Genomic DNA, 14,163 nt, shown 5'->3' with positions numbered 1-14,163 from the left:
AATCTGACTTTGAAAGTACACCTATTTTAGGAGTATATTTGAATCATGGAGCAATCAGCCTTCAAAATTAGTGTGGTCTTCAGCAGTTACCTTCTTAGTTATAATGCCAGCTTAGGTTTTCTGAATTGGCCCTCTATCTTTGTCCTCCCCGAGCCAGAACAAGGGTTATGAAGAAAGTCTAAAAATCCAGTTGTGTTTTGAAACTCCTTCACTGTTGAAGGAATCATTATTAGGATTTCATTTTGGTGTTCTGGCATTCACAGGTATCCAGTGTTACTGCTCCGCAAACCCATTTGGAAACCCATATGTTCAACATTGCTGTTCTCCCACACACACCCAACACACTGCAGCTTTCCCTTGGGTCCTCTCTGCATATGACGGTAAGTCTAAATGAAAGCCATTGTCATTATACTTTTCTTCTTACCATGGGAATACATTGAAAGCAGTTAATGCTGATTATTTTTTCTTAATGTTGTTCAGTCTGTGTATTGTACTGAGTTCAACGGGTAATGAAAGGTGTGTTCTTCCACTGTATTTGCTCTACAGTGGCAGAAAAAAGTGAGTCGTGGACAGGCCAGAGATTAAAATTTTACCATACCAAAATAAGTTGCAAAATGAATATTAATAGCAGTGGTTGAAATAAAAGCATATATTGTAGAGGTCCTTATATAATAAAGGAAGAAAAACTAGATCTTTGTAAAGGGTTCCAAAGTTTCTTAAAAACAAACAAACGAAGCAAACTTAAAACTTGTCTAATTGAGTCCATTACATCTGAGGGAAGTAAAAGGCCTTGGGTTAGGTAGATGGTAATGAATAGATCTTGCCAGTAATTCCACTGCAATCCTTACTGATAAAACCACACCCGGCCCTTCTCATAAAGTTCTAATTCATCAGCCTGATGTCAGGAACTTACAGTATTTTAGGGAAAGACACCTTCAGGGTTGGTAGGAACTGAATTAGGGGCAAGTGCCATATAGTGAGCTGTTGTATCTGTAATACACAACCATTAGGAGGGACTTGAAGATGGTCTAGGTGGAAACCTTTAGGGTAGGAGTTCTAAAGTTGTTGGGTGGGTGTAAGAAGAGGCACTGCAGGTATTAGGACTGGTGAAGTGGAGGAGCCAGAAGACATATAAATGAAGACAAAATGAGAGAGTAGACAAGGGCCAGGTGATGCATAGCTTCAAGAACCAGGGCTGGAAGTATGAACATGATACATACCTGAGAGGTAGAGAAGTGCAATTGAGAATCCCCAGGTATGCCTGCCCTCCATTTTGAGTCACCTAAATCTCTGTACCAGTGGTTCTCAACATCTGGTCAACAAGGCCATGTTACCATGCCTGTGGGTCTCCCCACAGGTCTGAAAACCTTCTGCAAAATTTCCAGACCAGTGGGGAGCCCTGTGAACCAGGTGATATTGCCCTACATTCTAGATCACATTGGTTCATGGCCACATCCAAGTGCATGGGTTTGGGCCAGTGCATGAGATCATGTGGTATCAGGCCTGTGTATGCGGCCAGCTCTAGGATGCAGGACCAATCCTATGCCTCACACCATTCATCCAGCTCACAGGAAAAGAAGGTTGAATACCACTGCCCTATACAATGGCCCTTATTGGCTCCTTACCTGGCTTTAATCTAGCTCAGGTACTAGTAGCAGTGAAGCTGCAGGAGGATAGAGCTCAGCTGGGCTGAACTGTCCAAGTATGAAACTAGCTCAGGTACTGGTAACAGTCAAGCTGCAGCACAGTGGAGCTCAGCATGAATGAACTGTCCAAGTATTGAATCGAATCAGGGGACCCATTAAAAGGTAAGGGTGTGTGTGTGCATGCACACAGGCACTCAGCCCCCCCACCCCAGCCTTGATCCAAGAGGCTCTGAGATCTACTGGTGGATCAAGATCCACTGGTTGGTGACCACTGTTGTAGACTTTTCATTTGCCTAAGCCCTTCCCTGCTGTATATTTATGTATGTGGCTGATTCTTCCCCCCAATGAAAGGGTTTGCATGGAGATTTAATGCTGCTATTACGGGGGCTTTGGTCGTGACTCAGGAGTTCAGGTTCAGTTTTGTCGGGCCAATTCGGAGGAGACTTGGCCCAATTTAGCATCTGAATCTCCAAATACGAATCGAATCGGGGACCCATTAAAAGGTATTATTAGTGTTCTCTGCAGTAAACAGGCACAGCTCAACATCAGGCTTGCAGAATTAACAACCAGAATAGAGAACCAGCTGGACAGAACACTTACCAGGAGGAAATCTCTGTGTCCAGCCATGAAGCCTGCCACAAATGGCTTCACTCCTTAAAAAAGGAGGTGGAAGCAAAACTTTCCAAATTTGCATGTCCCAGCAACAAACCTACAATCCACAGTAATGTCACCAAGCTACCCAGCTGCATTCTCTGTCTGGCTGAGGTGTCTGTACTATCTTGTGGTCTGTCATGCTGCTGTACTACACAGTTTAAAACAGTGCAGCTGTATGGAGACCTTGAGGCTTTTTTCTGCTGCCTAAGACTGAGAAAACGTTTCCACGACAAGTAGCCATCTAAAGATCAACCTGACCAAGATCAGATATATATGCAGAACAAGAAGAAGGACCATTCCTGGACTCCGCTCAAGGGCTGCATCCCCGCTCTGGACTTAGTACATAGACTGTTTTTGCCTCAATGCCCACTCTGAGATTGCAAAAAATCAACATTTATATTACAACCCCAGTGATGTGGAACAGAGAACCATACTTGGCCTTAAAAACAACTTGGATATTATCATGCAACATAGTAATAAGGCGGGGGTGCCACTCTTGTATGTACAGGAAGCTGAGAGACTTTACAACAGTTTTACAAACTCCTGACAGAGGACCCCATAGCACAATACCAGATGGAACTGGATAAATTCATACAGGATCTACCTTGGGGAACTCAGAAGAGGAGTACTGCTTTGAGATTCCAGGATCTCAAGGCAGGCAACTTTTACTTATTACCCAAGATCCACAAACCTGGTAACCCAGGGTGCCCTATTATCTCTCGCATTGGCACCATCATGGATGGAGTTTCTGGCCTTGTTGATTCTGTCCTATTCCCGTATATCACTAGACTTTCCAGGTATTTGAAAAACACCACACATTTCTTAAGGAAATTGGCCTGCAAGGGCAATCTACCAGTTAACATGAATGGCAGTTCCATGGTCATGCATATGGCCTTCCAGTATGCCATCATATTTATGACAGAACTTGAAGTCTGTTTCCTTCCTAGCTGTCCTCTCATCCCCCTAATTTAGGGCACATCAATGATATCTTCGTTGTATGGATGTATGAGAACAAATAGCTAGAGAAATGTCACCAGGACTTTAATAATTTCCAACCCTCCATTGAACCAGCTAATAGTCCATCCAACATATTCATTTCTTAGACATTAGAATGAAAGTTTGCAATGACCACATCATCACCACGTTGTTTCAGAAACCAAGCAATTGCTACAGCTACTTTTACACCACCAGCCTTCATCCTAAGTACACCACTGGATCCATTGTCTGCAGCCATGCTCTATACAGGCAGTTCTCAGACCGAGGATACAATTGGTTCTTAAAAACCGCATCTTAAGTTGAAATGTTGCAACTCAGAACCAATTTTCTCATAAGAAATAACGTTATAAATGGGGGATTGGTTGCTGAACCAAGGCCCAATACCCTTTTTTCACTAAAAATATCCCCAAATTTTGTACTCGATCAATTATAGATGAGTAATGTAGCTACATTACTGTATTTATATTGTAAATAGCAATCATATTGATTTGGAAGGACTTCTTTGAGGTGACTTTGCTGGACTTTTGAAGGGCTGTTGGTTGGAGTCTTCTCAGGAGTCTTGGCTGCAGGTTTTTCTGGAGTCTTGTCTGCTTTCTTAAGGAAGTTTGGACAGATGTTCTCCAGGGAGATGAGCCACACAGCAAACTTGTTTGCTGGTGTGGCATTGCATCAGATCAATCATTGTAAAGTCGAAACTAACATCATAAAGTTGAAATAGGGTGTCAATTTATAAATGTTGTAAGTGCAAAATGTTGTAACTTGAAATGTTGTAAGTCGAGGACTGCCTGTATTACAAAAGTATCTGCTCTGATCCCACCAACTGGGATGCATGCTATAAAGACCTGGAGCAGGGATTGCTTCAATTACCATGCATCCCCAAAACTATAGACACTCAGATTAACAAAGCCAGACTCAGACTTCTTTCCAACCAGCTTCAGTGCCAACTCTGGGACAAGGAGACTGTAGTCTGCAGTCACTGGCAAAGGGTTAGATTCTTACATGTGTTCAGGTGCCTCAAACGGGGAAAGGTGCTTGTTGGGATTTTCAGAAATGATGAGGCACTTATACCTCATTACAACTGAATGTGTCAAAGCTAGCCACTAGGGGCTTTTGAAAAATCTCACTGCATACTTTGGTGCTTAACTACCTCCACAGATCTGTGACTGGACAGATGCATGCAGGATATCAGTAGTGAAACAGGAAACTGCACCTAGGTCTTCCCAGAACCAAGCTAGTGCCTTAACTACTGGACATTCCTTTTAGTTCTCTTAAAACAGGGTGGGGTAGGGAATACTTTTTCTTGCTGGTTCATTTTGGGGAAGAGAAGACATGATCCTGGGATGGGTAATGATATTGTATGGAGGAAAGTCAGCAGAAATGGACCTCCCAGAAGCATTGTGTTTCTAGGAAGGATCTGAGGGAGGTAAGGTGCTGCTTTGGGTCAAAGAAGTCATTCCAAGCCCTGGAGGTAGAAAAAGATGGAGCCAGGGTGTAACCTTGAGTATAACAGCCAGGAACTGGGTGAAGGGACAGAAGGAGCAGTGATACTGGGATTACTAAACTCATCATGGCACAGGTTTCTTGTCAGGGTTTAAAATATTGGCAGACTTCTGCAGGCAATAATGAAACTTGCTCAGGCTGTTAGCTGGAGAAATATATGGTCATGTATCTTTTTGCTTAGATTTTTTTTTTAAACAAAATTCATGGGAGAGTTGTCAGACTGCTTCATCCAATGCTGCATTTTATAGCTAATTACGCACCACAAAATTCAATAGTGTCATAAAATATGGTGCTTTACTGAGAGGGTTCATCACAACCAGCAAGTGCTGCCTCTTTGAGAGACAAATATGCCTTGGAGACAACTACAAAGAGGACCATAATGTTAAATCTCTTCATCATAAAAAAAGAAGGCACATCTTATGTTGATCTGATTGCTAATCCATTTTCAAATGCCTACGTTCCTTTAGAATTAGATGGACTTCTTTGCTGAAAAAAGAACTCAGTGCTAAGTCTTTCTAGAGCAAGAGTCCACTTTGAGTATCCTTCCTAAGAAAGGTGAAAGAAGGTTCTTTGAAACCTTGATGTTTGATCTGGGTGAAGACAGTAGAACCTTGGTCATCCGCATTTGAATGGTTCACAACCTGTGTAGTTCAAGGTGGATTATTGAAGTAAAGGCATTCAGCTCAACTATTTGCTGTGGCTTTTGCTTCAAAGGACACAGCTTCTTTGCCCAGCTGGAGAATAACCTCAATTCTAGGCAGCTGCTTGGAGAAGCAGTACCCTTTGAAATAAAAGTTGTGGCAAATAGCTGGAGCACCTTGTAGCTCTCTGCTTTAGCTATAAATATATACTTAGCTGGCTTGCAAAACTTCTTTGCAGGGTTTTAAGAAACCTAACCCTGCAAAGAATCTGGGTTATGTTTCCTTTTTCAGTCATGCATCAGGTTACATGCTCCCAAGAATGGTCTGATTGGTGATGTAAACCTGTACCTTCTCATGCAGTTGACAGTAACTAAATGTAAGCTGAGAAGGAATAGGGGGACAGAAGAGAATTTTATGAGTATTAAGGCATGCCTTGAGTCTACCAAGCAATTATGAAAAAATGACACTTTCTTGCTTTCAGGCACATTTATTTTTCTGCAGTCAGTGCCATGTCTGCCAGCTTCAATGTCAGAAATGAGTTTTAACTGCTTTTTGGCTCCTTTTAGATGTGCATAACCAACACATCTAGGAATGAGTCAGCTGGATACTCTTTGTTCTGTGGGCCTGAACTGAATTTCCATTCAGACACACTTGTGTGGATGCACTGATGCCAGAGGTGTTGTTCAGGGACTCATAAATATTGATTGATTTCATCAGCATTTTAGTGCAGGGAACAAAAATATGCTCACCCTGACCACTGGGTGTAGACATTCATTGCACTATCTGGATATGGAAAATACACTAGAAACAAGAAGACTTACTACATAATGTAATGATTAGGGCACATTTCATCAGCGGTTTCGAACAGTTTTACAAAAGTAGCTAAATCTTATTGTAAAAATAGGAAACTAAGGCACAAAAGGTATAAATAAGGGCCTTAGTACGTATTTTATTTAAATTGTAGTAAGCATTGCCTTGCCACATTAAAAGTTATAACATGTTCTGAGTAGTCATAAAGTTAATACTTATTATGATCTCCCAGCCCACACGCATCATATGGAGCTCTGGCCAACTGGGTCTCTGCTGCTGACAGTGGGCAGAAGGGAGGGGTGGGGAGCTGAGCCTGAGAGAAGATACTGCCCCTGCTACTGAACCCTGCTGGTGCCCTGGGACTGGAGCCCATTCAAGATTGCTGCAGTCCCAGGGCTGGGCCTGGGAATCAGTTGATGGTCTGTATCAGCTATGAGACCCCACTGGAGCCAATTCAAGATTCCAGGGCAGTCCCAGGGATGGACAACAGCAGATCGTGGTCCCAGCCCTTGAACCTCATATTGCTTGTATTATCTTGGTGAAGCAGTCGGACAATAGCTGAATTTGTTTTACTTCATGTGATTTAGAGCTGTTGCTCCCATCAAAGCTCTTACTTGGTATGATACGAGGACACTTAGAACGTGTTTTACTGCTTGAATGCGTAGATGTTTGCACCTTAGGTGCAGTTAACACTATGTCCTAAGTATAATGTGTGACAAGATCCTAATGCACCCATACAGACCAAGAACAGCAGTCTTATCTCCTGATTCAGACTGCGAGCTCATTGTCTAGAATCCTACTTCCAGGATTCACTGATGCAGGCGGGATACTATAGAGAGTTATTTATTATCAGAACATGTAATGGCTCTAGCGGTTTGTGTAGTACTCCACACGTGATTGTACCAGTGGCCTATCTAATCTAGCACCCTGTCTCCAAAGAAGTGATTTTGTCTTTTAGAGGACAGTGACTGAATAACCTCTCTCAGCAGAGGAAGTCTTTTCTTAAGCTTATCTGTTAGTGGCTAGGTTATGGCCTGATGCATGAAACTTAGGTCCTGTATATATGTACATAGAATCCATGTCTTTAGGGCCTCAGTCAGTGCCTTACCTGCAAGATTGTATTTTCTCTTTCTGCAATTCCTTGCTTCAGTCAGTCCACACCTTCCAGCACCTGCAACAAGTGTGAATACCAGCCTCCTTTGCTATGCTACTCTTGAGTAGGTCCACCCCTTGTACTGGATGGGACAGGGCTGTTGCGGAGCAAAGGCTGTATCCTGGTGCAGAAGCACAAGACTCAGCTGCTGTATGGAAATGGTACTTGGGTGGTCTGGGAGCCATAAGATGCTCAAGGAGATTTTTAGCTGTCAAGTTCTAGCAAGTCTCTACTGAGCATGGTCATGAAAACTTTTAACAATGGGCGGAAAACCTTATCTTGTCCCATAGCTTTGTTCATATGAGTGTCTGTACTGTAGACTTCGAGGGGACTGGGCTTTTACCGCTGATCTTTACAGTCTCTTCTCAGAAGGAGGTCTTTCTAGGTGCATCTACAGGAGGTGCTTTACTGCACATTAGGCTAATCTAATGCACAGTAAAGCTCCACAGTCTACACATGCATGGCAATTATTGCACATTAGATTTGTCTAATGTGCTGTTTGTTAGTACCAGTACATACAGGTGCTAGAAAAAAGGCACATTAACTGATGTGCAGCAGCACGTGCGTAGATGCTGACATTGGGCTCTGCTTGGTGCAGAGCCACGTGGCAGGGACATCTCACTGGCTGTCCCAAGCTGGCCTCCAGACCCCTGGCCTGACCCCCAGGGCCTCTGACAGCTGCTGTCTGCCCCCTGGGCACTGTGCTGCATTGGTGTGGGCATGTGCTGGGCACTGCAGCCCTTCAGAGCCTGGCTCTGCCCCCCAGAGCCTGTGCCAGCAGCTGCCTGCCCTGTGGGGTCTGGGGCCCATCGATGCAGGCATGTGTTGGGCACTGCAGCGCTGCAGACCCTGGCTGTGCCCCCCAGGACTCCACATGGGCAGACTCTGCTTTCTGGGCACCATGTCCCATGCCAGCAGGCACAGGCCAGCCGATGTTGATACCCAGAGCCCTGGCCTGACCTCCTGAGGACCCTGGCAGCAGGTGCCATGTCAGCTTCCCCAGGGATGGAGACAGCAGCCTGGGGGCCAAACTGGACTGAGCAGGAGACTGCGGACCTTATCACAGTCTGGGGCAACATGGAGGTCTAGCAGCTGTTTGGCCAGGCCACCAGGGCCAATGTGCATATATACACAGCCCTGGCAGAGTGCACGCAGGAACACGGCCACCAGTGTTTTAGCCAGCAGTGCCACCTAATGGTCTGGGCCCTGTGGGTGCAGTGGGTCCAAATCAGGGACCACAAACAGTGGTCCGGAATTGCCTCTAGGTCCATGCCCTTCCTGCAACAGCTAGACCAGATCCTAGGCCAGATGGACCCTGGCGAGGCCTGCCACATCTATTCTAGCATGGGCAGGCTGCTGGATCCCGTGCCACAGCTCAGCAACCACGAAGACTCAGTGGGGGAGGGCCTGTCAGGGCTCCAGCACCAGGTCCCAGTGTGCTTCCTGCCCTTGGCCTCACCTGGCAGCCTGGGCTGCCAGAATCTGGAATGGTCTTCCAAGGGAGGTGGTGCTTTCCCTTACCTTGGGGGTCTTTAAGAAGAAGCTAAATATGCACCTGGCTGGGGTCATCTGACCCCAGCGCTCTTTCCTGCCCAGGCAGGGGGTCAGATTCGATGATCTGCTGAGGGCCCTTCTGACCCAAACATTAGGCCTGTGTGAGTCAGCAGTGATCTGATCCGGCTTCGGATCTGGCTTCAGATCCGGCTGCTTCGGATGGCCACGATCTGATCTGGAGCTCCGGTCTGGGTTTCTGCCTCAGAGATCCGGCCATAGGGTATAATGGGGAATCAATGAAACAGCTATATCTTTGTTGTTTTTTGTCCGATTTGGATGAAACTTGCAGGGATTGTAGCCTCTGCTGAGAGCATGAAACTTGCAAAGTTTCAAGAAGATCAGTGCAGGGGTTTGGAGGGAACTGTACCCCCAAATTCTTGAAAGCCAAACTCATGTCACGGCTGTGTGTTAGAACACAGGGGGATCAAACCTGCAGGGGTGGTAGCTCTTGCTGAGGCCACAAAGCCTGCCAAGTTTCAAGAAGATGAGTGCAGGAGTTTGGGGGGAACTGTACCTCAAGCTGCGGACAAGCAGAACTTGTGACATGGGTGACCCTGTGTGTGTTAAACCACAGTGGGGGGCAGGGATGAAGCCTGCCAGCTGTCGAGAAGATCGGTGCAGGGGGGTTCTGGAGCCCTGCACCCCTGGCTGCTGACGGACAAAACTTCTGCCATGGGTGCTTGTGGGCCTGACTGTGTCTGTCTTGGGGCGGTTGATTGTCTGTATTGATTCTTTCCTCTTGTTTTGTAGGTGCTAATTGATAGCAATTAACTGGCTACATTAGCTAGGTCCTGTGTATTGAGCTGGTCCCTGAGTGAATCATGATTTATTGATTGATTGATAACTGGTAACACAGTAGCTTAGCAGCCAGGCCTGCCCATGCCCCAAGACGGACACAGTCAGTCCCACAAGCACCCATGGCACAGGGTCTGACCACTGGGAATGCCTGTCACGCCCACCTGATAAGCCCTGCACAAGGAGAGCCGGGGGGGAGGATGGGGCAGCACAGCCACCTGTGCCCATGCCAGCTCACCCACCTGCCCATAGGTTTGTAACCCTGGAGTCAGGGACCCCACAAGGGAGGGGTTTGGGGGCCGTTCCCTCCCCTCCCTGCCCTGCCTGGCCAAGCTCCCCCCTATCCACTGGAATATGCCTCCACAACATGGAGGGAAGCAGGAGGCAATTTAGGACTTAACTGAGTGTCCCAGAGGCTCCCAACTAGGCAGCCAGGGGCCCGTCACATGTGGAGAAACTCGTCGATGGCAGCAATGAATGCCATGGCTGTGGGGGTCAGGCACTCCTAGCGTAGGCAGAGATACCTCTCCGGGTGGTGCACATTGCAAGGAGGTGTAAGTTTGCTTGGGGTGCCATTGAAGCTCAGGGCCCTGTGCCAGGTTCTCAGCTGTGCCTGGGGCACCATGTGATCAGCAGCAGCTGGGCGTAGTGGGTGGGACATCCCTCAGCGCACTCAAAGAATTTGTTGCAGTGTGCCTGGGTGACAGTTGGGGCATAAACCATGTGTGGCAGGGGCCCTGGCCCCATACACCTCTCCAGGGAGGGCCACTGTGGAGGGGAGAGCGGGGCATCACCAGCTCTGCATCCCAGCCAGGCGGGAGCCTCTCACCCTAGGACCCAGGTGCCATGGGCTTGGCAGCATAGGAGCAAACTGCCTGGCCTGTAGGGAGGAGAAAGGGAGAAGCTGGCCCTGGCCCAGCCTGAGTAGGGTATGGGGAAGGCAGGCTACCTGCAGCAAGTGGCAAGCAGCCTGGGAAGGGTCAGCTGGTGGCCACCTGTGGAAGAGCTCACCCAGCCAACTTACGGTCCCTTGGCACGTGTTTACGCACAGCCCCTGAACTGAGGGCTGGCAGCATACAGACCCTCGCATGTTATCTGCATGTTATCTCTGAAATATTGCAAACTCTCACAAAGAGCCTCTCTGGCCTTGCTCTGCAGGACCAGCAGCTGTACATAGGGGAAAACCACCAATAGCCAGTAGAGATGCTGCTGTAATGTTGCTGCCAACATCAGCTGGCACCCTCTGCACGTGCTGCCTCCACCAGCACTGGATCCAGGAACACACTGTGCTCCTGGAGTGACTGGTCACTGCAGTGGAGGAGTGCCTTGCGGACTCTTGGGTCTTGCACCATCAGGACCTGGAAAAGTATCGGGTGGACCACACCCTTGTGGAGTGGTACCTGACCTCCTTGAGAAGGGTGGTAGAGGCCCAGGAACAGTGGGGCACCATGGTGGCCCAGGCAATGGAGTTGATAGAGGAGAACGACTATGTCCTGAACACTGTCCTGGCCCTGGCAGTCACCTTCATATGATACGCCTGATATGCAGCTCTGGGTCCTGGCCCTGCCTGGCAGTGGCCCATGGCCCAGTGCCAAACTCCTGACCCTGGTCCACCAGTGGTCTGGTTTCTGACCTGGGCTGCTACCTGCTGCTTGTCTGGCTGTCATGTGGCCCCTGAGTGGGAGCTGGCCACAGGTTGGCCAGTTTTGCACATGGGCCCTGGTGGCCCTGGCCCCATAGAGGAGGAGGAGGGGGAGTGAGCTGAGTGGGTTGGACAGCTCCTTCCCTTGCCCCCAGGCCAGCCCCCACTCCCCCACCCCCCACTGGGCTTACCACAGCATCCACACCTGCAGTGATGTTGCCAGAGGCTGGGGTGCTTGCTGGGTGCCTCTCCCTTGGATCCACACTGTAGGTACCTTCACCCAACTGTTCCCCCTCATCAGTTCACAAAACAGACAGTGCACTTAGTTTCCTGGGAAGCAAGTGCTTTATTGGTGGTGCAGGTTGGAGTTAGGGAAGGATGTGTTGTTGGAAGGAAGGAAGGAAGGAGTCTATTGTTGGGGAGGATGGGAGGGAGTTTGTTGTGAGGGAGTGGGTTGTTGGTTGTTGTGTAGTGGAGGGAAATAAAGTTTGATATTTTTTGTAAAGTGTCTGTAGAGTGCGTATTCTTGGGGTAGCACTGTAGGCCTGGCATCCATGGGCAGTTGCTTAGGCACACTATGATGGGGGCTGGAGGAGGAGGTAATCAGCAAGTGCGTTGTGGACACAGTGCCCTGGCTGCTGCTATTGGGGGTTGGGTGAGAAGTCTCCCTGGTGCACTACTCAGTGGCTGCCAGAAGAACACCCCCTGCCAGCCTGGGGCTGGCACCAGCGCTGCTGCAGCCAGAGCCTGGAGCTCTACAGGGCTGCTGCAGAGAGGCAGGGCAGAAGCATTCCTGGACTTGACTGCTCCTGTTGGGTGCAAATCTGCACCCAACACAGATGAATGTATAGATGTGTTTCCATCCAAAGTCTGGCTGGGAATTTGTGCCTGAATTTACTGCGCATCAACAGATGATTGTCTCATGCTCACATCAGATAATTTAATTGGCCATATCATAAACTTAGCTTATAGTGCTACATGGTTTGTTAGTGGTTATGAAAAGATCTGGACACTTTAAGATCCAGCCAGAATATCTAACTTGATGATCTCTTGTGGCATTTAATTCTACCAAATTAAGACCCATATGTGGCTGCGAATTACATTTGTATGTTCTTCAGTGTGGTCACACCTCACATTGACTGCTTTATGGTATTGTGTGACCCAGCACAGATGCTGTTCTTGTAAACACAAAGCTGGTATAATTCTAAAGGAATTCATGGGTTAGGAAGAGAGAAGGGGAGACTATTGTTTCCCCACATTTCTGTGGAAATTTCTGGAAAATGTTTCATTTTCTTTTAAAACCAGGGTTATTCCCAGCATATCTGGCCAGACAAAGTGTAGTAAATGGCTAGTATCTTCGTTCTGGGATTTTAAATTGAATTGCTTTGCTCTATATCCACTCTGAGCTGCTAAATGAAAAAACAAGCCCTCTACCCCCACTGGTGTGAGGGCATCTTGTGCACCCTTGCAGGACTCCACAGGACCCAGACACCCATTTTTGGATTAGAGCTCCCTTCCCAATTCTCCTTTCCTCCCATGGTGGTTAGTAACTTACTGCTGTCCTATGTCAGGAGCAAATTGTGTCAGGCCTGTTGTGCTGGTTGGCATGTTGGGGTGGGGAGAGGGTAAGAAGCTTGTTCTGCCGCCGCCCATCAGCAGAGAAAGTAACAGCTGGTCACTTCTGCATGCCCAGATACAAGGTCATGATAGCTTCCTTCCTACCTTCCTGCATGGGTCCCAGGTTAGCCCCTGTCTGATTCTTACCAGTTCTCTAAGGAAAGGAAGAGTTATTGTTGGTGGTGAAATACACACTGCTCTCTCCTGTTAATGAGGATGATCATTAATACTGGATGTTCCATGGTAGAAGTGGTGCACAAGCCCTTTACACAGAGAGAAAATTCACTTACTTATGGTTCCCAGGGCCATGGGCAACTGGTGCCTCCTGAGTCTGGTGCAGAAGCTGCCGGTGGTGTTGGCAGTGGGGACATAGCTGGTGAGCTCTTTCAGGCACTGCTGGCAGTGTCAGTGGCAGGGGTGGAGCTGGCGAGCACCTGCAGCTGGTGGCGGTGGTGGCAGAGGCGGAACTGGTGAGCATCTGCAGATGCCATCAGCAGTGAGGGTGGAGCTGGCAAGCATTCGCTGATGCTGGCAGTGGCGGCAGCAGGGATGGCACATTTCCCCCCATGCCTCCCCTACCAGTCGCTTATGCCCAGGGCACCCCTTCAAACTCAGGTGAATAGTACTCCTTTTGGACAGGAGGCCCTAAGCAGTTATGTGACTTGGCCAAAGAACATCATTGTCAGAAAACTAAATACATGAGCTTCAAAAATCAGAAATTTTAAAGATCAAGTATTTGGAGACTCTTGTGTTAGAAGAATCAGTTCCTATGTAAGAAAACACTCATAATTCATATGATGCATTTCTCTAAGCATCTTTGACTTTTCTGCCAGTTGTCTAATATGTCTCTTTAGGCATTGGAGGATCGTGTGACAGTGATTGAGCCACATCACCTCTCCTTTGTAGACCCTGAGAGTCCAAGTGAGAAAATTGTCTTCAATGTGACTGTACCTGTGCCACCAAATCAAGGCAAGAGATGTCATTGTTCAAGTTTTTATTTTTTTATTTTTTTTTTTTATTTCAAACTCCAGCATCTCTGCAGCATCTTCTGGGCCTTACTCGGATGCATCTTGCCTTCTCCCCTTATCTTTCTCCGAGTGATACAGGAACACCACCTTGGATTAGGTGGGCCTTAGAAATATCTGAATTAGAGAA

General features: G+C 47.6%; 1 protein-coding gene across 5 annotated transcripts in view; it reads left to right on the top strand.

Moving 5' to 3' along the window:
• FRAS1 (Fraser extracellular matrix complex subunit 1) overlaps nt 1-14,163 on the top strand; it is a 468,008-nt gene that overhangs the window by 337,600 nt on the left and 116,245 nt on the right. For all 5 annotated transcript variants that reach the window (XM_019516785.1, XM_019516787.1, XM_019516786.1 and 2 more), the window contains 2 exons: nt 264-380; nt 13,863-13,977. In XM_019516785.1, the coding sequence (XP_019372330.1) occupies nt 264-380; nt 13,863-13,977 (232 nt within the window). The remainder of the gene's footprint in view (nt 1-263; nt 381-13,862; nt 13,978-14,163) is intronic.

This window comes from Gavialis gangeticus, unplaced genomic scaffold, assembly GCF_001723915.1.
Source record: "Gavialis gangeticus isolate Ggan-Ray unplaced genomic scaffold, GavGan_comp1, whole genome shotgun sequence".
NCBI classification, from domain to species: Eukaryota; Metazoa; Chordata; order Crocodylia; family Gavialidae; genus Gavialis; species Gavialis gangeticus.
This window is presented reverse-complemented; position numbering and strand designations above follow the sequence as displayed.